The sequence below is a fragment of the Varroa jacobsoni genome, unplaced genomic scaffold (assembly GCF_002532875.2).
Source record: "Varroa jacobsoni isolate VJ856 unplaced genomic scaffold, vjacob_1.0 contig02122, whole genome shotgun sequence".
In the NCBI taxonomy this organism is placed as follows: Eukaryota; Metazoa; Arthropoda; class Arachnida; order Mesostigmata; family Varroidae; genus Varroa; species Varroa jacobsoni.
The window spans coordinates 35,229-61,936 of NW_019214762.1; the positions used below are offsets into that span (position 1 = coordinate 35,229).

Sequence of the window (26,708 nt, forward strand, 5' to 3'; positions counted from 1 at the left end):
CCTATTGAATTTTTTTAGTAAAAATACTACTGCATTGTGTCAACCGCATTTTCGCCTTATACTGAGAAATCTTTACCGAAATTCGAACGATTTGGTTACAACAAAAACATAAAAAAGGGCTTAATAGTATAGCATGAGCGGGCACTGCTTCAGACGAAGCATGACGTTGTTCATACCGTAAATCTGATAGTAGTAGATGTTATTCATCTAGATCTACCATTACCAATGTGTACAATGCTTAGCAAGAATGATTTCATCAGGAGCGAGACTGATTGCCTTATCGGAGACCTCAAGTTAAGGCAGGTGCACCTGAGACGTCTGCGCAGATCAGCTATAATACGTCTACGGCCAAGTGAATATAAAACATCGAATCATATGAAGCCAATTCGAGCAGTGCAGGGCGAACCAAAACTTCGGCTTCTTCTTTTTACATTGATACGAGTTGAGGAAATAATATTAGTAAAAATCTGGTGGTCGCGTCTCAAAACGGGCACCTAGTATCGAGATTGCGTATCTCGAACGTAGGAATTATTTCAAAAGGTATATGTGCGCAATAGAAGTGAATGCTACAAATGCGTCATATACTATAATTCACCGCGTTGTATTATAATCTGCTGTATTCAGCATACATATTTTAAGGATAGCTCTTTAAATATGAACCAACATGAAAAGCTGGCTGGCTACAGAAGGGTGATTGATATATTCATATCAAGCGTCAGCAATCTAACATAACGGACACGGAGAGAGATCGTTCTTTGATATAGCAAAATGTCGTCTTAAATTGAAATACCCGTCTTAGAACTTTAAACTCAGTACGTCGCCGTATTAGTAAACGTAAAAAATATTTGCATAAATATGTTGTTACGTAACATGCGTGTTATTCCTCTCTTGGTAGCACAAAAACTGTTATTAAACGTTAGGAGATATTATTGTCCACTTGCATATTCACACGATCAACAAAGCTGAACTTTAGCATGTTAAGAGTCTCATTGAGGATAGGTAAAATAAGATAGTATCTTCTCCTTTTCAACTTCACCAAAAATATAGGTACAGACAAAGTGACCTCAACTATAGAATAGTGACATGAAAAAAAAGTTAATAGAACGTATGATTTGATAAATCCTAGAAAACATTTTGCGTATTGCGAACTTTGTATGGATTCGAACGAAACCATCAAGAGCCGAAGGTTGAAATTTATCTTGCCCCAGCAAAAGTCTTGCGTATTGGCGCGATCATTTCCTCTAGAGTCTTTACCGCCTGTAGCCGCTGTAAAGTGTCCCTGAAGGTGCTTGCCACATTTGTCAACAGATTCCGTCTACAGTTCTGGCTAAAATTAAAGCAACCTGTGTGACACTCTCTATTAGATTCGCTAAAACTTATTTTACTGTAAAATTTTTTCAGCCTTCCTAGTTATATCCTAACAATCAAGGTTATCCTAAGATCAAGATTAGCCTCTAAGAAACCTCTGTAGACGAAGGTATTATAAGATAAGGCTGGTGCATCGTAATTCTGAGGAAAACCAATGAAAAAAGAAGAATTTCATTGGTCATTTTGAGACCGTTAAAATATAAGTAACGACTAAAAAAAATGCATGATAGTTGGATATCAGCTAAAACATAATCAAGAATTGCAGTTTAGTCTATACGTATGCTCCGTTGTATCCTAGCACATTCAGGATTTGATGTAGTTTTGTCTCTAGCAATGGAACCTAATTTACCAACTTAAAGTTCAATTTGTTTAATAAAATATCGGAACTGAAACACTGTTTCTCGAATAATGAGGTTGAACGCACGACTATGTCTGTAAAAGAACACCTTAATTAAAAAAAAAAGCAAAAATTTTATAGATTTAGTCAACTGCAAAAAATCAGAAGTGAAATTTATTCGAATACAATTTAAATTACGCATCATGGGCAGACGATGTTTTTCGAATATTTGCATCAGGTCTGTAGCGATTTACTGCTACGAGCTGGTTAAGTGTTTTAAGAAAATAATTCGTTTATAGCTAGAGAGATCGTTTAGAACTAAAAATTAACGCCTGGACATTAAGTCTGTTTCTCGAAGGTTGGTGGAATCTATCGAACACTATTGAAAGGATAAGGCAAGGAAGCTTCAGAGAAACAACAGTTTAGGGTTACTGTGATCACAAAAGCTTTTTAGCAAAATAACGCGAAGACAATGCGTTGCGTGTCAGTTTAATATGGAATTCGCTACAATAAGCGTTACGGAATACTAAAAAAAAACAGTAGAGATAATAAAGGAGTGGGGCTCTCACAAGGACACAGGACACACACACACACACACAGGACAAATGACGTGTGTATACTTTAGAGACAATTTGCGTAACTATTAGTAGCAGAAAATCCGCCAGGAACTACCATAGGCGAGACATGGATCAATCTGTCCTGTTCGTGGAAGAAACATAAAACAAAAGAAAAAGGTATCGAACGAGAAACAGAAACAGAAAGAGAAATTTCGTAACTATGCAGAGTTGAGTGTAAGCTAATGCTTATACTGGAAATGGATATCAAGGGCATTTTTGATTTTATGGGATTTTTTTCTGAAAAAAAGGCAAATGCTGCCAGACGTCTTTAATTTCTGAGGAACCTTATGGATACGACAGCACAATACACGGTTACTCCATGACAAAGAACGAGCCTTTTGCTACGCTTTAATGATGAACTAGATTAAGAAAAGCAGAATTAAGCAATAGCGTTAGCTGCCATATTTTTCAAATGCAATTCCATGTGATCTTGATCACTCTCGTGCATTAAAGAGGACGAATGGTGGCGTAACGTATTCTAGCGTAGATTCTCACAAACGAACCACTGATGATATAAATCATAACCTAGCATCTGTTGAAAGATTCTAGAATCCTGGCTTTAATGAATAAATGATGACGAAGTGTATCTGACATTTGCCGGAATATCGTTATTATAGTTTAAATGTCATAAAAACTATTGTAAACTCTGGACACGTATAAGTAATATTCAAAGAGATCAGTGAGCGGTCGGTCACTCTTTTCAAGTTGTAATACGGCATAAATTATGACTTTTGCCGTATTATTTTATCAGGTTACGCTCGATGTTAAACCCTGCTTACTTTTGCAAAAGAAATTACTTGTTTTCTTAAAAAGTAAATAACTAACTTTAAGTTAGTCAACAATTATACACTAAGGAACTCAAATAAAATTATGTGCTTGCTTTCCATCTTCAAAAAAGATGCCGTTTTAGTTAGAATGAAATAAAACTATAACGTACATGTAAACATAAATTCATTCGGTTTCAGGTATATCCACTCGGTTAGTGGTGCGTGAGGGGCAACAGACGGAGCTGCCATGCGATATTCGGCCTCATATACCAAACGAGGCTGGTAGTGGAAACAGTAGTGGCAGCCCTGATGGCCTCGCGTCAGCTGCTATTGCTGCTGCAAGGGCAAGTACAAGCATACAGACGTTGCCTCAGGGATACCCAGGAGCTCTGTTAGGGTTATCGGGGCCAGTCGGTGGTGCCAACCAGTCTTCCTTGGCTCTCGTTCGGTGGTTCCATACGCCCGACAAAAAGACACATCATCATCATCACGTGAGAATACACCACCAGCCAGTGTACACTGTCGATTTCGGTACGGAAGGCTCTGCCGCAGATGCACAGCGCTCAAACAACATTTTACAGGTGATAATAAATGTTTTTTTTTTAACTTAAAGCCCATAAAGGGTCATTCTAATTTAGAAAGACAAACGGAGGTTGGTACATAACTAATTCAGCGAAATTTGTCCAATGATAATGCTTGCAGTTTATTCAGCGCAAATATGTGTCGCCGGAAATCCTACAGTCTGTTATGAAATACTACAACTACGGGAATTCTTCTTTTTTTTTGTAAGGTGTTTTTGAAAGCGCAGTAAGATACTAAATCTCTCAAAAACACTCCGATACTTCCCTCAGGAGAAGAATAGGCAATTTACCCACGTCTATATCAATTAGAAAACAGTTTGTAACATAATAGGGAGAATGCTTTTTACAAACTTGCTATACATTTTTAAAATTAGAATTAGGCCACCACGTAAACAATTATTACCTAGTCATCTGGGTAGATTTACAGAACGTGGCAACTAATATGACAAGTTTCATTATTTTAGTTGTTACAATAATATATTCAAAAACTATATCGTCTAAGATGTTTAGATTTCAGCCGGTTGCGATGCACAGAGGCTGTGCCCAAAACCACTTTTAACGATTATATGTGCAATAAATGTGTTAGTTTCCGAATCAGCTTCTTTTTTTTAACTAGAGATTCCGGAGTACTCAAAAATGTCCGTTGGCGTATTTTCAGTTCAACTAGGTTTTTTCAGGTAGCCCATGAGATCCTTCCTCTCGTTTCCCAAAAGCCGTGGAACTACGGGCAACATCCTAAATCGAAACTAACAAATTTAATACTGTAATATACATCTATTGCGGAATTGTATTGTATCTATATAAAAATTACCATTTGTCGCTCGTACTTTGGACTCGGCTTTCCCGGTGGAGTCACTTCTTCTAATATCAGCTTTGTCCAATGAAAATGCAGTGGTTTGATTTTAGCGTTGCTGATTTATGCATTATTTTATGAAAAATTCCTTTACATAGTTTTACATAGATCTTTATTTCTGTGCAAAAATAACTTGCGATCTAACAGATCGTTATAGGCACAGCTGCAACATCTCAACAAATATGCTAATGACGCTTTTCGATTACTATAAAACTGAAATCGCATTGTATACGTTGTTTACCTTATCATCTGCGACTAAAGGCTTTTTACGACAACAACAGTATTTTACTCTGTAATTATATATAAGTTGCATATTTTATAGATAGATGAATAGCCCTTAAATGTTGTGCTCAAAGCCCAGGACGCCCGTTCATAGAAAAAGAACGGCTACTGAGTTTTTATATTATTTCACGGTCTGGCGTTGGCAAGTATTTGGCCTAAGTTGGGCCGTTTTAGGCTATTTCTACCCATATGCAGTATGCTGACCAGCATAACCAAGGGCTTCTGACGCTTCCCTGAAAGTTGACTTGGTAGGAAGTTGCCCATCTGTGGCCAAGATAGCATTACGTTAAGCTCTCCGCAACTAATAAATTTGGAACACGTTAGGTCAGCTGAATTGATTACTTTATTTGGAATACTATATCTTCCCGTAAAATTATAAGATCTATTAACCAAGCCTAACACCCAATCTAACAAAAATGTAAACGCTTCCTGTTCTTTGTTAAAAAAAAGGACCAAAAATTAATTGACAGGCGATTTGTAAATCTGTGTATTTACATAGCACAGAACTCAGTTTCTATGTATATCCCAAATAATTTTTTCGAAAAATCAGTTTTGTGCCTGTAAAAAAATTAAGTTTCTAGTTCCGACACTGATTCGAGATTCGAGTGGGACATATTCCTCACCGAGCTTCAAATTTATAGGCTTAATAGTAATAAACAAAACACATTTTCGATCATAGAAGTTGTATTCGTTAAGTTCTACTGTTGCAAATCAAGATTATTTGAACTTTTACCTTAAAATATCTTAGAACTTTATTACGATTGTTGAGCTAGTCGTTTCAAGACTAAAACCTTGAAACAGTCCTTACATTAAAAGCACGATGGGACTGCCGCGAAACTACAAAAAAGAACAGAAATACAGAACTCTAAAAGTGTTAACTAAACTATGTCTAATCGTGTTAACAAAAATCTAAAATTGCGTAATATAATCAGCGTGTACTCTCCTGTGCACCTGCAATGTCTGTTCCGCTATCTTCCACGTTTAAATGTCGCCCACAAATTTTTAACATGTCAATTTTCTACCATAGTATTTGAAGTTCAAATGTGAGGGCAAGCTAAATTGTGCAGTGAAGCATCTGTTACTTCAACAGAGGTAACTGGCCATACATGAATTATTGTAATGCTGGTAATTAATTTGTGGCATATTCAAACGTGCACACGCGCTGTAACAGCACAATGTGGCTGCTGCCAGTATATTAAATATGATACAGTTTGAAGGTACGATTGATCGATGTTTGAAACCCATTTAAGTAAAGCTGGTCGGAGTTTGTAGGGGGGAGACCACAGAATAATTGGATAAAAGGAACTACAGCTGGGCTATCTGCGGATGTCAGACGGACTGACTCAAAGAATCTGGCATACTCTAAAGATGTTTCCTTAAGATGTGCGCTTGTTTGATCGTCATACGCAAGTAAGCAGCTTTAGACATTTGAAGATAAAATTTCAGCTCGTCTAAATTTACTTTGGCATTTTCTTCAGCGTGCCTTGGGAATATTTGAAGATGCAATTACGATCTCATAGATATTACGTCGAAATAGACGAGCTCGAAGGCAGAGCCAATTCCTTAGAGCAAAATTTCAGTTTTGTCTGCTAGTGGTGTACACCTTATATATTACTCATGTTTTTCCATCCGCAACAGTATGCTAGTGTTAAAAGTAAGAATAGTAATAATAATCTAATCAAAAAAAACTTTTGCCTCTTTAACCTTGATTTGCGTCCGCCTTCTTGAGTCTTGCTGATCAAGCTATGTGTACGAACCATGCGCATACATCCAACTTCTTCGTTGTATACTTCAATTAACGATTAATGAGGCAGATGTCTAGCTAGATATCTTTGTCACTCGGTTGTTCTTCATGTTCCGCAGTAACCAGTAAATAGAGACCTTATGCGACCGTGTGAGCAAAGAAATAGTGGTTACTTTGCTAGTTTGCTCCTCTAAATCCAATCAAAGTCTACTGCTAATGGCCTCTTGCCCATACCGGCTTATTTTCAATCTTGTCGCACGACCATTTGCTAGCCCGGCGAAAAGGTATATCCTAACGTTTGGAGTGGTATTATGCCCTTTTGGGTTGCTAACAACGAACAATTGGGCTGACTAATGACCAAATAAAGCTAAATAAAATGATCAAATAATGATAAAAATAGTTGCTCACCGATAGAGATGTGGACATTACGCTTAGGGTGTTTACAGCACAGATGGCGCGAGCACATCTGGACCACCTAGCGTTTCATGTTGTTGCTGAGTGCTCATTTCATATGGAAAAAAGCGAATACAAAATTAATATTGGTGTTCCATGATAATGGTGAATCATTGCACTAGGTGTTTCCGATAATATGGTTGGTTATTTAGCTATACTAAGTAATCACAGCCTCGGAATAAATGGGCGGCTTTCAAATTTCGCCAGTGCGAAGCGAAGGGTTTGTCGTTATGTGAATCATTAGTTACCAAATGATAAATACTTTGTAAACTGCTAAATTATCAGTCAGAAAAGAAGACAGCGCAGTACATAATATAACAAGCTATTATGATTAGTTAGCTGTTACTGAATTTTGGATAAGTATCAAAAATCGAAAAAGTTGCCCAGAGCTCACACTAAACCTTAAATATAATAAACCTAAAATATAAATACTCCTGGAAGCAACTTGAAAAGCTGTTCATACACTCAAAAGCTCGTTCGATATTGTTCACGCTGTTTAAAAACCTACATTAGTGAATTTTCAGTTTGAAATATGGGCCACAAATCGAGTTCGTTCATCTTATCCTGTTCATTTCAGAACCTATAAGATAGGGCAATGCTCAATATGTGCAAATGATACCATTAAACCATGATCCCAATTGAAAAATATCCAATAGGCTTGAATAATGTAGAATTTCATGTTCAGTGGTCTTGCCGCAGGGTTTACGTAGAGATGATAAAAAAAATTGCTTTCATTTAAGGTGAGTCGGTCCGCATCAAAGACATGGAGCGGTCGGGCCTACTTCTCCCTTTTAGGTCATCCCGCGTTGCTCAAGGTAAATGAGGTTCGTTTCGAAGACTCTGGCTTGTACACCTGCTCTGCTGTCTTCAGAGATGGGTCAATCATCAATTCAACTGTGCGCCTACACGTTGTCGGTAAATTACCTTCTGTTTCTATTGTTAGTTATTTTCCTCTTCTGCGCCTCTAAATTTCCTGTCCTTTATTCCCAAAAAGCGAATGAAAATTTCACCAGCAGTGTAGTTCGCAATCATAATCTTTTACATAGTAACCTCGTTACTACGCATTTGTAGATGAACATTATTTGGGATTCCAGTTTGATCCAATTATGCGGAATATTTTCTTATCAATCAGGAGAAAATGCTGAAGCTAATTTACTAGAAAAAATTTACCAAAGCTATAAAATATTCGATCAGGAGGATTCTACAAGCGTTCTGGTAATGATTATATTACAGGATAGGAATGATGGCTTTGCCTGTTGCCAAATCGTTCTGGCCCGTAGTAATAAATACGAAGGTCTTGACTTTAGCGGTAGCCTACTTTTAGTAGAAATTGGATTTTTTAACAAGAAAAGTTTACATTCCAATACTAATTGGCGTTACTACAAAGTAGAAACTATAAGCATTGGATCATTTCATAATGCACATTAGCGTAACCGCTTTCCGAACACTAAATGCGCTTGAACGAGTGATACATGCAAAAAAATGTATTACATTGATACTATCTGAGAAATTTTGAGAACAAAGGCTCGCGTTTAGTCAGTGAGCATACTGACTGATCAAAAAAAAACTAGTCAGGGCGTGTTAGTAAATATACAGAATATATTCGGAATTATATATATATATATAACTTAAAATTACCTTAATTTTATTTGGAAAAGGTACTGGTCATGAACATATTTTATCCTTAATTGGTCAAAATAGGTATTGATTATGTGGGGCGAAATGAAAATGTTATTTAAATATGAAGTGTTTAAGCCTAGATACGGAACTTATGCATAATATTAAGCTAGCAGAAATGACTAGTCAAGACTGCTACTCGTCTTTCTCTATTTGTTGCCTTCTCTTTCCCTTCAGCTGACGATAGGCTCTCTCTGTATGAGCAAGTATCTCCTGTTCATTTTCGGTCGGCTTGTTTTAGCGTCATTTTTTTTGTACATTTCCATCTACGAAAATGCACTTATATTGCTTTGTCATTGTTGATGCACCAGTGGCACTAGCCTGGTTTATCCTTAGATTGTCGGAAGGCTCCTACTTTCCACAGATATCATTTCCCCAGACTTTTTCGCAGCGACGTTCTACGGCTTGACTGCGGTAATCGTTTTCCTGGATTGTTGCTATACTTCGGTTAGATTGAGGGGTGGGTCCGTTGGAGGAACTGGATGACGACTGCCAGACTTTGTGACCAGATTCTGAGAGAGCATGAATTGTGGCCAAGTTTTTGACATGGGCTTGTTGACCGAGCAATAACTATCATACTTACAAGTAAAGCATGCACTGGAATCTCGAAAAAGAAAATCTACTCGCAGGTTAGACGCCAGCAATCCGTACAGCATGGAGAGACACAGGCCTAATTAAACTGAATGTTTCCAATTCTGTTTCGGGCCCCGCTAAACATAGCCTTACAGCTAGTCTGTAATGAACGATGAAAATAGAAAGGAAAGTATATAAAGCCAAGCCAATATCTATATCTCAAAAAATTTAGCCACGATCTCCAAACGCGATCCGTCGCTGAGGCCTCATGTATTTCCAAACTGATTTAGTTTGTTAATTTTAGCCTGCTACGCATTTACATTTGACCAATACTAATTTTTCTGCTTACTTAAGGATACTTGCTCGACATAGCATTTCATAGAAACCCTGCTATGAATATGATGTCGCGTATGGCGGGGGGCATTTCTTACATGAAGGGCAAACACTCAATTAATCTTTGGCCGTATGTTGCAAGTAGCCAGAAATGACTTTTACGCTCGTGCATGTCTTTTATACCGTTACTTCCTAACACGAAGCCCTCTATGTAGAGTGCGAGCACTTCTGAAGGCCATAAACTGCTTTTCCTATGCATGGTACTCTGCTTAGTCAGTGAAATCTTGCAGACAAATTGCAAAATTATTGCAAGATTTACGCAGTACAACTGACAGTTTGACATGACGTTGGTCAACGATTATTTTGGACGCAAAACTTATAGGTTAATTAAAAAAAAATAATTTACTTTTTGTGTTAATATAATTGCAGTGAGGGCCTCTTTTCACGTTACTGTATTCTATAGATAACCTTTCCTGTGCTTACAAGATAACATTGTATTGTATATTTGCAGCTCCTCCAGAACCGCCACAGATTCGTGATGGTTATGACACCATTCTCATAGGAACAGTAGGTCCCTTCAATGAAGGCTCTCCACTGTCGCTTGTGTGTCTCGTCTACGGAGGTAAGAGATCTTTAATTTAACACTATTGGAAGCAATATTACACTAATAAAAAGAGGAGTTTCACAGCATGAATATGGTCACAACAATTGCGAGTTCGAGAGGCTAACAATCGCGAACCCGGTGCGCTATCCAGTTATAATTTGTTCACTTCTTTTGTTCATTTGCTTTAACTACATCAAACCGTCTGATTATACTCGTGTTTTAAAAATACTGTAATAAAATAATCAGACCGATAATTTAGTTTTTAAAAGTCAGCAGATAATGCTAATTAATTACCGAACAAAGTAGATTTTTAGCCTAGATTACTTTAATCGTGCATTCATTGAACCTACACCCATGAAATCATAAGGCTCAATCCTGACTTAAAACTAATCGTTAGCAATTTTTTCAGACGTTTGAGCCCACAGTGTCGTTACGTTCAACCAGTGTAAATAGTAAAATTTTCCTCTTTTAAGTCACGAAATCACTTAAAACTTTATTATAAAAAATATTTCGTGTACTACTAATTAATTGAAATAATTAAGTTGAAAAATTTGTAACGAATACAAAAGATAACATTAGGAAAGCATTAATTGTTTGTGTATAGTCCTTCTAAACCGCAGGAAGGGTTTAGTAGTTTTAGAGAAGCTGTAAGTAGTCAGCTTCTTTCATTTATAAATCTATACATCACACAGTAGCTAGTAGAATAAAATATACGCCCAAAGAAAGAAAAGAAGCCCTGTTAATTTGTTGGGTTATGCATAGATATTGTCGCGTTATTTAAGTCGAGTACACATAAAAGCAACTGTGCAAACCAAAATGCAGCCTCCCTTTGCCGTACGGCATAAATGTTTTGGTTTTTCGGGATCATTAGTATTCGTAGTTATTGTCGATGATCATTAACAATAAATAATACGACCTTGATTAAATGCCGCGTTTGTATTTCTAGAAGAACATGGTTGTTGGGAGTTTTGTTACGCATAGAAAAATACTCGCGTTTCAAGTTTCCAGGTCAAATAGAATGATTCTGTCATGCTGGGATTAGCTCACAACGCTTGTTTTATTGACGTTTATTATATGTAACATAAATACAAGTATGGATTGTACGGGCATCGACTTAGGTTTGGCGATCGAACATTGTCTTCAAGCCTACTGAGCCACCAATTTTATGGTAAATTTGTTTATTTATTACAATTTATACGGTATTTGTTGGAAGGACCTAATATCTTTCTCTATTTCTGTAGAATCCGTGACTCTTGCCATACAAATTAGTACAGTAACAGCAAATGTATTAATCCTCCGTAAATGCATTGAACCAAATTACGAATTTGCAAACCTGCTAAGTTTACTTTATTTAATATTAACTAATCCAGTCTGTACTTTAGAATGGTAATGCGATTCAATTAGCAACAATTAGGATCAAACTGTGTAATATCCACATGGACATGCGCACTTACGTAGAATACCACGAACGTCTATGGGAGCCTAGGCAGAGGAGTGTGCCTCAGTGTAAAGCGGAGAACCATAAAGAGGAGATCTGACGGTAAGCTACAGGTGGATGACTTCGTGAAACTGCTCTATTTCATAGGCCATAATTCGGAAATCACCTTATTGCTCGACACATTGACCTTTTTGGCCCTATGTGGTACCACAGTAAAAGACGGACTTATGTTGGCAGTATGTAGTCGTATCCTGCCTGCAGCCGCTGCTTTTTTTTTTGGCTAAGAACCTAAAACATGCTAGCTCCTGGAAAGATAACAGTAATGTACTTGTACGTGGGATGTGAGCGGGTTACAAATTTTTCCAAAATTAAGTTGCCTTCCAATCTGCCGCACTGGACATCCGATCAAACAGCAGAGACAGCCCATTCAGTAAGCAAATTGCTCGAGAAATGTCTTGAACCCGATTCAGCACTTGATTACGTCTGTTAGTTTTCGTTAGTTACTCAGTACCACTGAACACTTGGACCGAGCAGATCCTAGCTACACGCTTTAGTAGTGCCAATTCTAGCACAAGTGAATGAGTCCAGGTTGTATTACTTGTAATTGTGAACATACCGTGATTTGTGACTTCGATTCAAATTCAGAAATAAAAGGATTGACTACAGTTATTTTTCTGCGGATCTTCTACGACTACGTGCGATTTGAATCAAATCGCGACATCGATATAGTATAACTAAATTAGGCAGACGAATCCGTAGATCAAGTATCTTCTACCTGAGGTATCTAAATGCATGTATAGTTATTTGTACATGCACTGTTACATTGTTGCTTGCCAATAGCCAACTCAAGCTCTACGCAGGTAACCAAACGCTTTTGACAGTGGACTTCTCATACCCAGCTAGCTGAGTATCAGAGCGGAATAATTAGTAACTGGCAAAAAAATAACCAATTAAGTATCCATAAATGAAGTATAGGCGTGGCGAAATATCGTAACCATTTATTATACCCTTGATGGTTGGTTTAATTGATGTTTGAAGGTACTTGCGATACGTTAAAGGATAAAAAGCTTTCACACGCGTATATTAACTTATATTAGTGACAATCTCCAGGTTAAGCGGTAGAAAGGGCGTACGAATATCGCGTCCTCCTAGTACCAATGTACTTCCGTATTTATTTTCCTGTATAAATGACGTCGAACGTACCATTCAGTTATGACATGTACCCCATTGTTAAAACGTCTATTTTAAAAATTATATATTATGTATATGTTCGGGTGAATAAAAAGTTTTATAAAATACAATGATAATCTATAAGATAATGATGCGTCGGCGATTATAAATGCAACGCCGTAAGCTCTATTGAGCCGCATGGAAAAAGCGGGATGGGTGTATACAATTCGGCCTTCAAACCGCAGATGAAAAACTGGGTCAAATGTACTTAAGATCGTTGTATAACTGCTGTCCTTTTTATCTATTTAAGATATACGGTCCATTTGGTGTTTTAAAAATAAGCGGTCACACAACAAGTTTCACGTTCTATTGCTTGGTCCATATCTATTTAGTTAGGCTTTACGGCCTGCGCTTATCTGGGTGAAATAACTTATTATGACACCCTTGCCCCTGTTGCAAGCTAGCGATTTTTAGCATCCTAATCTCTGTGGCTGCGCTTTTGTACTGGAATAACGGCTTCATCTTTTTAGGGGAATCCAGTTCGTTCCTAAAGTTCTTTCAAACCGGTATGACTAAATTGCAGGCATCCACGCTAACTTTTTACGCTGTTCTCAGCAAAAAAATTTATGTCTTCTAAGTTCATGGAACCCCTCTGGTGAAGTGCTTGACGGCGATACCAAACCTAAAACTCGAAACGCACAGATTTATGAAATCTGGAGGGCAACAAACATCTCTATTAGGTCGAGTTAGTCGATGGCAGAGCTGCCACATTTTTGTGCTCATCAGCAAAGTTCTCCAACTAAATTAATATAGTTGTTTCTGTTTATGTGGGGCTGTTTGGTCCGTTTCCGTGTGTATCTGTGTGTTGTGCCTTGTCTGTTTATTTACATTGAACTCCACAGGCCGACCAAAGCCTACCCTCGAATGGAGTGGGATGCGCCCATCAGCTCTATTTGAGATTCGCCATTCGCAGGAAGCACAGCTGACCACAGCGACATTGGTGATCCACCGACTGGAGAGAGAAGATCTGGGCTCAACACTGACATGTTCAGCATTTAATAACATTTCATCGGCTCAGCATACATCGGTTACCCTTGATCTTAACCTCAAACCAGTAGGAGTTAAGATCCGTCGTTTACAAGCACCAATCTCTGCTGGCCTTCGAGTCGAAGTCGTCTGTGAGGTACGATATTCTGGCACATAAATATGTCATAGGCAACGTTACAAAAATGACGCGCAAAAGTGAACAAATGAATATTCTGTCGTAATTAGCTGTTATGTAAAATAGGTTAACAGAACAATATGATATATAAAACACGTAATACTCACAAGAGTGCATTGCAAGAAAATATATGGTAGAGATTACGACATAAGTATTTAGAACAGAAATTAGTAGCAGTCACGTAAGGTCAATGAAGACTGAAGTAGATCTGCATCTGGTATTGCGAAATGCGATATATTATTTCCAATGCAATTATTTCCAATGATCTAATATCTTTTGTGTGCGCCTATAGTTCCTTCAAATGTGTTAAAAAAAAAGAGCGTTAATACTAACTTCACAACTAGTAAGATTCTCACTAAGGCATGTTTATTTTCGAGAAGTAACTTAGGCTTATTTTCGACAACCCTAAGAATGCAGCTGCTAGATTCATGGCATTTACGCTTTAATGCTGAGGGTCAAGGGTGTTATGAAGAGCTTTTTTCGATGCTCCGACAAGACACTAAAGTTTAATTTGATTCATAATAACTATCTAGGTATTCGGTTCTCGACCTCAAGCGACGGTTTCGTGGTGGAAGGGCCTTAAGCAACTGAACCAGACATTTGAATATACTTCAAGTGATGGTAATGTAACAACATCTGTAGTGACTTTTACTCCTTCTGCATCCGATCACGGATCCAACATAGCTTGTAGGGCAACGAACCCAAGCATGGATTCAGAATCTGCCGAAGAGGATACTTGGAAAATCGCCGTTCAATGTGAGCAGTTAGCATTGATATTAAGAATCAGTTTTATTATTTTACTGTAAATTAAATTAAACTTCTATTTACTTGCCATTCAAATTCAAACCCACTTAACTCGTCTTTGTCAAAGTTCTTTTTTAATACTTTTAACGCATGCAAAAGCACATTATTTATTGTAATTTTGGTCAAAATGTGTCACATAAACCTTCTGAAATTAGGCTTTCTCTCTGAAAATTAAATATAAAAATACAAAGCAGGTGTCGGTAAGGTAGTCACTGGCTTGTATAAATACGTTCTAAGGTACCTTGCGACTCCAAAAAATAAAATGGGTGGTCTCAACGACTGCATATGGAATTTATATAAGAATTTATAGATGGAAATGAATAGTGCTTTTGCCATAGCCGATGTAAGCACTATCTGTTACAGCAGTAAAACATTTTCTCAAATTGTTTTGCAGGTGAAAAGTGTACAATCTATTTTTAAGTATTTTATGACTACCGATTGCAAATAAATTTTACTTTGAAATAGGAAGGATACACTAACGCTACTTTAAAAATTCGTTAATTCAATTTGAAAAGGTAATTTGAAAATTCGCTCGCATTGGCTCCTCAGCACTTTCCAACACGGACATTGCTATTGTCCCAGTACTCTAGAGAATCAGGTTTAGGCACATTTGATAACCAAGAACATATAATGTCGATCAATGTAGAATACCTTGCCTTTACTAACGAGAAAAATTCCACCATCTACTGTTGTTACCAACCCAAACGAAAAGTTTTCTCAGTAACTACCTTGAGAACAAATTAAACACTATCGATAGATACGTATATTTTTAAAAACGCTGAATATCTTTTATTGCTGCCATATACCTAGATATAACAGCTTTACATTGGTGATGACGATATTGCAAAGTGTGCTGAAAGCAAGACTATGCTTATCAGGCAATGGAAGACATGTCTTAGCACCAATAACCAGAAAAAAGATTGAAGGAATTTAAATCTACGAATCATGCTAGTAACTGCAAACTATAATATTAGTCATATTAATATTTTTATCTGATAATATAGTTTAACGCCAAATGTAGTAATAAAAAAAGGTGTTCGAGTTTTAGGTTTCGTCTTTTCAAAGAACTTTTCTCTCATGCGGTGATCAACATTGCCTTCAAAGCTGAGTCCTGGTGTCTATTAGAACATAAACTGCATGCGTTTATGTAGAGATAGCTCCTGCTAAATAGCAAATAATGTTGAAAATTTTTCTAAAAACGGGTAGACATTATGGATTTCAATAAAATACATATCGAAGGGAGGTAAGGCTTTACACCCGCAATTTTTTTGTATCCAAAGTGTTCCAGTGAATAAAAATCTTGGCGCTACGCTGGTAGAAGATTATAATAATTCTCTGTGTTGTCTTTGTTTTATGCAATAATCAATAGATGCACCAAGAATTAGTTTGGCGTTGGGAAGCAAACTGAACGCGGAAAATATTGTTGAAAATAGTGACGTATATCTCGATTGTGGAGTAGACGCGTTTCCAGCAGCTGATGATGTCCACTGGACGTTTGAAGGAAAAGATTTGATTGCGGGCCACAATGTAATCATATCAAAGCATTTCCTCGTCATTCAGCAGGTTTGTTAAAGTTCTGTACTTATAAACTGCACTAACAAACAGTTGCTGACGAAAATGAATACCAATATATAAAGCAAATACGGCAAGCTACTCTGAAACTTGAAATTTCAAGGTTTTCCTTCCCTGTTTACAGCGGTCTCTCTTCCGTGATATTATTCTCACTTAAACGATACATGTTTAGTAGTTCATGCAAAACGTCTCAAATAACCTAGCATAGTTAAACTATAGAAAAAAAAGGGTCAAATGCTAACTCGTGTTCATGAATGTTTTACAGGTTCAAACACAGCATTCCGGTTTCTATTCCTGTCATGCAGAAAATTCAGAGGGTCGCTCGCAGGCAGATTCCCTGTTTCTTCGTGTTCTACGTTAGTAAATTTGACAGCCATCTAAATTCTTCATAAATAAGGAAATTATACAAATTCAGTCCTTTTTGTGCACACTTCAGGTATAATTTGTTGACCGTTGTTACGCAAGTTCTAAACACAGAGCACCGCCCTTTTTAGAAAGTATTCAAATGATAAATTTTATATGATATAACTTCGTGTTATATCATATGTGTGCGAAACCAATCGTTGATCAACACTCATTTTGTCGCAAGAAACGTGTCTATAACTATCTAATAACCATGAAACTATCTTAGCTTAAAAGCTAAACGGCGGACGGTTAATGTGCTATTTTATAATTTCGTAGGAATAAACAAAGCTCTGGCTGTCTTTATCATCCAGAGGAAGTAAGTATGTACAAATAGCAAAGTATTAATTAATGTATTGACGAATCTAAAAGTGCAAGATTTGTCATATTATAGAGACCAAAAAAGCTTGCTCTTTTGTGAATAGATGACGTTTCAAAGAATGTTTGAATGTATGAAACAAATGGATTGACAATAACTCTTGCGAAGAATTGTACTACTTTTTACTGTTTGCGTCCAATTATATTATAAACAGGCCTAAGAAGAATGATCACATTGAGTGTACGTTACATAAATAGATACCAATTTTATTTTACTCGGGCAGGTAGAATTGGTGCTTTGTTGGAACTCTTGCAGATGCTCCAGTATGCTCCGAAGATCAGCATGTACTATATGCAGCTACACGACATCAAGCAATTGAAGTGCATTGTCAAGTCGAGGCAGATCCGTCTAACGTCACTTTCGAGTGGTTCTTCCATCTCAATGGAAATTCCCAACAAGGCAAGAAAATTGAAGCAGTCCGAAGTCAAGGTACCCTTTCGATCGCCACGTACACGGCGCACGGCCATGGAGATTTTGGAACACTTACTTGCCAAGCGAAGAACCGAATAGGTGTGTGAAGTTTTTATCTGGCAAGTTATACAATTTATCATTGCTCATCTAATAACAATGAATCCATATTGTAGACGAGGTTGACTGTATTAGCTCTCTAGTACATGAAACGCATTTTATTAAACATATTAATAACCCCTCATTTGTTTATATATTCCTTATCGTAATGCTAAACTGAGTTTCCATATTAATATATAGTAATATACCGTGTAACATATAGGCTCATTATACTTTTTAAGCGAGCATTTGCTGTATTTACTTTAAATACGTTTGCTGAGTGCTTGAATAATTAGATCGCATAGACATAAGTACCGCTTTTAGAGAAAGCAAGACCTGATCAGTGGGAGCATTGAAGGAGACGAAACTGGTTAATACTAATTTTCGATGCGTTTTCTTTAGACGTGTCAGGTTCTGCTAACATCATCTTTTATACTGCCTTGTTTCCCGTATATGAGCTTTAGACCCTATTAAAAGCGTATTTAGTACCTAGATTTTTATTTAACTAATAAATGTAATTTCCCTTAAATAATTGGTACCGGTAAATTATACCTATATGCTTTCAGGTTACTATATTGCGTGTACTTGGTTTGAACATTTGCTACATCAACCTTCAGAAGAGGTGTGCGTGCAAAAATTAGGCTTGTGCCATGTTTATATAATCGGAGTAAAATAATACTGCGGAAAACGTGCGGGCTATTTGTCCCAGTCTATCCAAAACCTACGTCTCAATTAGTTAGTCTCTCTGGATATCAATTAGGGAAGATATTAGTCTGTTTACCTCTAAGAAAACGGCTTTCCTAACCTTTTTATAATCTAGTTTTCCATGCGCAGATCGGTAATGGTAAAAGTAAAGTTGTGTCAATACCACAACGTCTTTGGTGTCTTAATATCATTCGAGGACTAATATTGAAGATAATTTGTCTAGTCTTTCATAGTCTGGTTGAGTTTCTTAATTCCCTAAAATAATTCAAATATTGTTTTGAATATCGGAAAAAAAAGCTTAAAATATCATATTAGAAAGCTTTCTGAATTACTCGAGTAATATACTGCAAGAGTAGCATATAACAGAGAAGAATGGACTTTCCGACTAAAAAAAACTTCGCTCGCTTAAAGAAAGATAACTAATGATATTTACTGATAAAGAAAAGCTTAATCAAGTAAAAAAAATTCATTCTAAAAAAAGGCAACACTTTGAAGTTACTCAGTAATTATTAAGTTATTACGTGAATTCTATTTAAAAGTATTTCTCAAGTATCTATAAATCTATAAATACCTAGGTGGTTTATCGGGCTGGTAGCAGTATTACGCGCACCTTTTTAAATAGCCCACATTTATTTCACAATGATATATTGCACTTATACAATGCGACTGCTTACCACTGGTGACGATTTATGATTTTTTCTAAAATTTTTTATTTATGGATACTGTACAAGGGGTAAAATTTTTAATGTATTTAAGATCATTTGAGGAATCCTTGTAGAATTCATATATACTTCTCCACTCGCTGTCAGCAACAAAGACTTTGTCACCTGAAAAAATCTAGAGAGAGGAACTTCTGCATACAAAAATGCCATTGTACAACTCCCAGTTTGACTTACACATTGGAATACGGGAGCTATGATGTACCTTATTAAAGGAATGTAAATTCATAGAAAGATTTTATAAATACACAAAAAGGCATCCACGGAATGACTTAATCTGCACCTGGTAGTTTTTCGCCATCTGAATTGCTAGTGTAAAGAACTTCAACTTGATTGAGAATAATAAAGATTAAACTATTAAGTCTTGAACTAAGTGCAAAAACAACGCCACGAATTCTACAATTCATTTATAGGTGAAATGAAAGAGCCCTGTGTGTTTCACGTCGTACCGGCCGGTCCACCTCCACCCCTCCAGAATTGCTCTATTTCAAATCAGACACAAGAAGCCGCTCTGCATCTGACTTGCATTTCGGGACCAGAAAGTCATCTTCCACAGGTAAAAATATAAGAAATACTCAGATTAATATTATGACGAGTATGCTAATAATTTTAAAAACTTCAAAACCTACTGTTCTTCATCAGTAATGTTGTATAGACAAGTATATATATATATATGGTGTTGTCACCCATTTAGATCATATCCAGACAGCTTATACCGTAATAGTGTAGCTGCTCGACCACTGTAGTGAAGTGCACATACATTGATTCCCGATTTAATTCAAATCCTATAAAAATTAAGTATAGAAATTGTTTTTCGACCCAGTACTCTGATCCGACCATTTTTGCATAAAGTTGGACATACAAGAACAATAGTTGATACCTAGATTATTACAGTTCATATTTCCATAATTATTTTATTTCTGGATAGAGTAAAGGTACAAAATATGGTCCACGACGTCTTGTAGCACCGAAACAACGATGTAGGAACATTGTCACCTGAGGTGGAATATCGGAAATAGCATATAGGCCCAATCCCACATATAGTAATTGCGCTTATTCAATAGAACGTCAAAATTCGATCAATTCCGTAACTGCTTATAGCTTGTTTACTCGAATTTAGAAAACCTAAAAATGACACACTAAATTTAAGCCGATGGCACACTAGTGATGGTTGGTGAGTGCAGTCCAGTATATTAGAAAGCTCTGGTAGTTATTTGTAATCGATTTCAATGAACCTAGAACTTCAGACCTGGATGCCTGCATTAGTCATTCGATGACAAGATCTATTGATATATTACCCCATTTATTATATAATGTTAATCTATATCATTGAACATTTTGTTCTATCTAGTAAATTGCATCTACATACATTTCATTATTGTAAAATTGGGTTCAATCCTTTTATAGCTCGAAAACCAATAAATGGGGCAACAACATAGAATATCATTCTATACATCCCAAATAACACACTAGTTTAAGATTTAACCAAAGCGATATTTCATAATTCTGGGAGAAATCGGTAAAAACAGTCATCTATATTTGTGCTCAACCAACGGTGGCCCAACAGCACCAAGTATGAGCTAGTAAATGATAAAAAAATAAAATAATAATTATGATATAAGCTGTTGGAACTGTAATTACCACTGCTACTGGCACTAGACTGTCTTTAATATATTTGATCATTTGCAAATCTACTAAGATTTTTTAAAACTAAAGTTTGTTATTCGCCCCGCTATTTCTGTATTATTCATATAAATGTGCTAATTTTTATTACACTATATATTAAAATATTCGGCGGAAAGTAGGCTAACACATGGAATTAAAAAGTAAGCAGGTTGCAAAAACAGTGATTATTAAAGTATGCCTAGAATGATAGGCATATCCTAAAATACACAACGTTGATTTTAGTGAAAGTCAAAGTTGTGTCGACTTTAAAGGTCGCTAGAGTGGCAGCAGCGCTCAAGTAAATTTTGAAATGATAATATAATCTTACTCCTCATGCGCATCCCTCAAGATATTCAATATTTTGACAGCTGCTTACCTTTGGCTTTGCCTGCTGAACTAATCATAACCATTTCTTGCAAAATTTCTCATTGCACCGTATGCACATATGTTTTCTAGATATACATTATTTTCTGATGCAATGATATTATTTATTTATAGATATCTTCGAATGCATGGTAGAGTTTAGATACTGAAGTACGTATAATATATTTACAATATTATTAATCCTATACGAACCAAGTAAATATTAAAACTTCGTTTTTCGTCAGATTTGAAAAATATGTACCAGCGGACATTGCTCTTATTTTCCGATTCTAAGCTTTTATCATAGACCATTGTGCCGTTATACGTGGCCCGTCAACTTGTACCGAATGCCGATTGCCGATACTATATTGTATTTGTCTCCTATGCCGGTTATTCCGTTGTCATATCATCAGACTCAGTTGTTTTAACTTTGACCGTAAACACTTTGTACATTATTTTTCAATTGCAAGTATTGCAGTAACCGGTTACAATTCTACCTTTATCTGCAGAGCATTTAAAATAATATGAGGAAAGCGATTACACATATTAAAGATAGAAATAGGATAATAATAGTTAATGGCGATAAAACCATGTAGCCAATTAATCGGAGAGCCTAAATAAACATTAGTGCGGTCCTTTATCCAAACAATGAAACAGTTTAGTATCATTTATCGGTGATTCCAATGACTAACAGTTCCTTAGAGGCGATATTATGACAAAGTGACTTATACATTTGTTAAATAAAATTCAGGAAAATAGAAAACAGGTTTCCGTTAAGGAGCTTGGGTGACATCATTGGGCGCAACTTTATGGGAGCACGAGAACCAAATTCTAAAAACAAGCTGGTTTAACGCATAACTCATGCCAATTTAAAGACTACAAAAGCTACGTTTTAGTAATACAGTGATTTTTTTATTAAAATACTTTTTAAACATTGTGATTGTACTTTAAACGAAATTAAAGCAGGGTAACTTATTCTTTTTTGGCTAACTTCGGTGACAGGTGGAATGGAAGGGTAAGAAGGTGTACCATCTATAATGTGCCCAATTTACGTGCATACTATAACTCAACATGTTTACGTTAAATGCACTATAGATACAGTATCTTTAGTGTTTTATAGGAATGGTTTTGTCTTAATCTCGCTAAGAAGCACAACAAAAAAACAATATTTAAACCTGCGCTCTGTGAAAGGTGCTCTGAGAAAAGTTTTCAACCAGGAAGATCGCGGCAAGCCGGCGCTCAAAAATTGCCAATTCTTTTTTGTTTAGGAAACATCAACGCATAGCGTCTTGCAGGATATTTTGCAAATTACATGCTTTTGCAGAGCATAGTTTTACAATTTTCTATAAACTCTACTTCCTTTTTCAAAAAAAAAGAAAAAGGGAAATTCGGATATATATTTAATTGTGCGTTAAATGTGTGTACCGATTGACACTTCGAGTATATCAAATTTTTAAGCCCGATGTTATTTTTTTCATTAGGGCTGTTCCGAAAGAAAACTTCTATTATGAAACACTAATTCTTGGAAAAAAATCATTTTCAAAAATACAAAAAAAAAAACCTGAATTTTTAATCATGTTTTATGACACGTTTCAATGCTGGTACGCATATCAGTCAATAGACGTAGTAGTATTTAGCGTCTAAACATAAGTTGCGAGAGAGTGATCACCGCTTTAAAAGAATAAAAATTGATTTAGCAATAGATTAGAGTAAGTATAGCCTTGAGACGATAAGAAAACGGTATTGCGATGTATAATATATAATTATGATTAGAAATACCAAAAAAAAACTTAAACGCGTTCTAGAATAGATACTCACGTGTACAGTCCATGTTAAGTAAGACTTTTACAGCAAAAAGTAATATTTTCAAATGAAAAGGTAACGATTGTGACGTTCTAATGTATATAGGTATAGATAAGACCCAGATATAAAGTAAAAAGTTGACCATAGAGTTAAATCGGATAGTTGCTTTATCTATTGCATGCACTGTTAACTTCCAGCTTGCTTATCGCTATTCTTTGTGCTAACTTTTTATTGTTGCCACTTGTTGTCGGCGTTATCTGTCTATTAGGCCATAAGTAAATGTTATTTAAATATATTCGTTGCACTTACTGATTCGGGTATGGGTTGTGGCTGTAATGGGCGCTTACGTGACATTTGCCGTCTCTATGTTATTCTGAATAAAGTAATCATCGTATGATTTTTTTCCTTTGGAATAATATATTGTTCACTCAAAAACTCCTTTCAGCGTTTTTTTGCGGAAGTACTTAGCGTACCGGCCGCAACGGTCGTAGCCAATTTCTCCAATGCTCGTCCCGAGTTCTGGCTTGACGGTTTGGCTCCATCGACCGAGTATCAAATCCGCGTTTGGGCAGCCAATGACCACGGCAGAAGTAACGTCGCTACGCTTCTATCACCCGTCATGCCGCATGTTGGGAAGCTCACAGAATCTAGTATGAATCAGTGTTGTTAAACACACCAATGAAACATACACACTAGATAGCCTATGTGAATAAAGCAAGTTATTTAAACGAGTGTCCCTTATGTTGGAGACGCTTTTAAACTCATTATTCCTTTAATATATTATTTTTTATATTTATATATATATATAGAAGTATGTGGAAACTGCCACATACTCGTGTACCTGCAGCATAATTCTCATAGGAATGTAAACTGAGGATGACCGTCATCGCTGACGTATTTAGTGTAATATCGCGTTGAGTGCATTTAGTGGTGTCATTGTGTTCATTCAAATAACGTCTCCGATACACCAAAGCTAAGAGACAATTATACTTGTGCTAAAATTTAAATAAAAAACAATAACAGTGAAGCATATTAAAAGAGTTTCTTCTGCTCTTTTTACGATAGGCATTGGGGCACCGTTATGCAGCGAGATTTAAATCTGGCGAGATGCCGACTTCCAGGTCTTATAGACTCCCATATTTGAGTGCGCACACTCGGGTATTAAAAAAATGTGATTACATTATTTTTCTGCTTCATTAATGATATTCTGCGGTGAGACTATCAGTTAAAGCACTGTAGAATTTGAGACTATTTGCATAAAATTTATAATATATGTCTTGCTTATATATATTTTTATATCAGGGATAATTGTCGAGAAAACTTCAATATACAGGCTGCAAAGCTTTCTTGACCATACAAAGCACCAGTCCTCAGAAAGAACATTCGCATGGGAACACTAGAGTATAGTGAAATTAAACGTGGATACTCTTTGTATACACACAAGGTGCGTGTATGCGCTTTTCTGATTTACTTTTCATACGTTTCACCAATCCATGTTACTATTGTACGTGCAGGTCACCCGTTCGAGTCGCTCTCGTCAAGCGCGCTGACGTTGAGTGTTCTTATCGCCGCTGGAATGCTTCTCTGTCTTCTTCTTCCAGCTATTTTGCTAACCGTGCTGAGACTTCACAATACTGCTGCTACCCTGGACGACGATAAAAGTATGTAAAAAGCAGTATCAATATTACGCTAACCAAAGGGTTGAATTTTATATTAATAAAAAAGCATGTGTGAGTATTTGAATGAAATCTATTCACGCAAAATGATTTACGTCTTTTCTTAAATTTTCAGAAACTGAAACCCAGACGCATTCTAACGACTTTGATCCTTTAGGGCTAGAGGATTTTAAAACAGGTAGGCAACGGTTGTTGTCCATATTCTATCCTGTTGCTGCATCTGCTAAATATCTCATTATAATTGGAACGGCGTGGGTACGAGACTCAATGTCGTGTGATAACTAAAAAAAAATGAATATTGCATTTTCCCTTTTACTTATGTAGGCGCAGTATCATCACGAGAATTGACAGAAATTGCCGAAGAGGACGAAAGTAATGGAGGCGGCGCCATGTCTCCGATGGCGAAAATGGGCTCTCTCGATTCATCGCTCGGCCCTTCATCCGGATTGGGGCCCCTTGGAAGCCCATTGTCTCCTAATAGCACTCTGGGTCCGGTCTCGGGAGTGCTGCATTCAACTCGGTCTGTTAATGGATCTATACTTATGCCGCCGCAACATCATATGCAGGTTTGTTATTCATGTCAACGAGTCTTATATATGATGCATTCATATCTAATCAGTATGAAAAGGCGGTTATAGACTCAAACCCTTACTCAGAATGGTGGATTCGCTGTGGCCAATCAGTTCTTCTGGCGTGGCAATGCTTGACGATGTCAGACTTAACAAAAAGCTTTCTGTATTTTTCAGTTGCTTTTATTTATTTAATGCAACTGATAAATTATTTATATACTTCATTAAGAGTTAGCTGAATTACCTCACTCAAACGCGTATTTTAAAACAACTAATCGAAAAGTAGAGAAAATGGCTCAATATCCCTCCCTTCTACTCTATATGCATAAGCGAAATCTGTAGTAACAAGCGAGTTAGCTCTTAATCAGATACATCTAATTCAATGTTAAGGTATGAAGTGGCTTTGTTTTTGACCATTGCAAAAATTGGATTTTGTCTTTATTAAAGAAATGCGCTGACTATTAGGATACTCTATTACATAATTTTTCTCGAAATTTCCTTGACTCTACTTGAAACACTTTTTCGATTGTTTGTTTTTTAAACAACTTTATCGCATATAACTAACACAAATTATCACCAATGATGAAAGATTGGCAAAATGTGCTTATTAAAGAGCATAGTACATGATAAATAATGATGGTTAAACATTCTTTGGCAAAGAAAAATCATTAATCCGTAAGTGGCGCCCGTCTATTTTATTTTATTTACTTAAATTATTCTAGACCAATTTTGTATATTGGCTGATATAGATATGAACTAAATTTGTAAAATAAAAAAATGAAACAATAATTTTTATTTTTGTCCATGGATTTCATAATTAGTCAACAATTTTTGCAAAGGCTAAGTAGAAGCAACATAATTAAAGCTAGTTAGCTTTTAAAAATCTACATAATTAACATAGTAGTTGCAGTGTACTATTATATTGATTCGTCAACATCGTTGTTTTCGACGTTCGTTTAATACCACTGTACCCTACGTCTTTTGAACATTAGTAATCGATTCATATCGCCTACAGGCAACTACGAAAATGATAGTTAAGTTGATTCCACAAAATATAGATAGCATTTATAATTTGTCTTTATCGATAGTAAGATTTAAGTGCTATTTTTTTTTTAACTAACTTAACTAACTAACATAACTTCTGAGAAAAATCTGACAAAAACCATAACTGAATCACCCTTCATAAGAGAGCCTCGTTGAACGAATCTATGGTAATAACATCTGATTTACCCGAGTATGGTAACATACGTAAACCTGATAGCATTGCAAATTTTGAAACTATTGAACTTGCTTTATATTGCAGGCATTCCAAGATAGTGGTGGCCAACTACATGTTGTTTATCCAAAACAAGATGCTGCGATGCTCAACTGGATACAAACAACCGGTCTATAATGTATATTAACAATTCAATATAAAGATTGTTATAATTACATGAATGCTTCCCAGAATCGCGATAGCGGTACTGTCCTACCACTTGGCAAGGCGGCTACGACAGTTGGAAACAACCAGCGATATAGATATATA

At 36.3% G+C, this 26,708-nt stretch overlaps 1 protein-coding gene across 1 annotated transcript; it reads left to right on the plus strand.

The window, feature by feature from the left end:
* The first annotated feature begins 234 nt into the window (after positions 1-234).
* Positions 235-26,689, plus strand: LOC111272381 (neural cell adhesion molecule 2). Its single transcript, XM_022853814.1, has 15 exons — positions 235-352; positions 3,288-3,670; positions 7,743-7,917; positions 10,097-10,207; positions 13,700-13,980; positions 14,553-14,775; positions 16,193-16,386; positions 16,661-16,751; positions 17,432-17,686; positions 19,521-19,663; positions 23,384-23,588; positions 24,453-24,599; positions 24,730-24,792; positions 24,939-25,180; positions 26,487-26,689. Exons 1-15 carry the CDS (start codon positions 235-237, stop codon positions 26,574-26,576), a joined length of 2,721 nt encoding a protein of 906 aa, XP_022709549.1. The 3' UTR covers positions 26,577-26,689.
* The last annotated feature ends 19 nt before the right edge of the window (positions 26,690-26,708 follow it).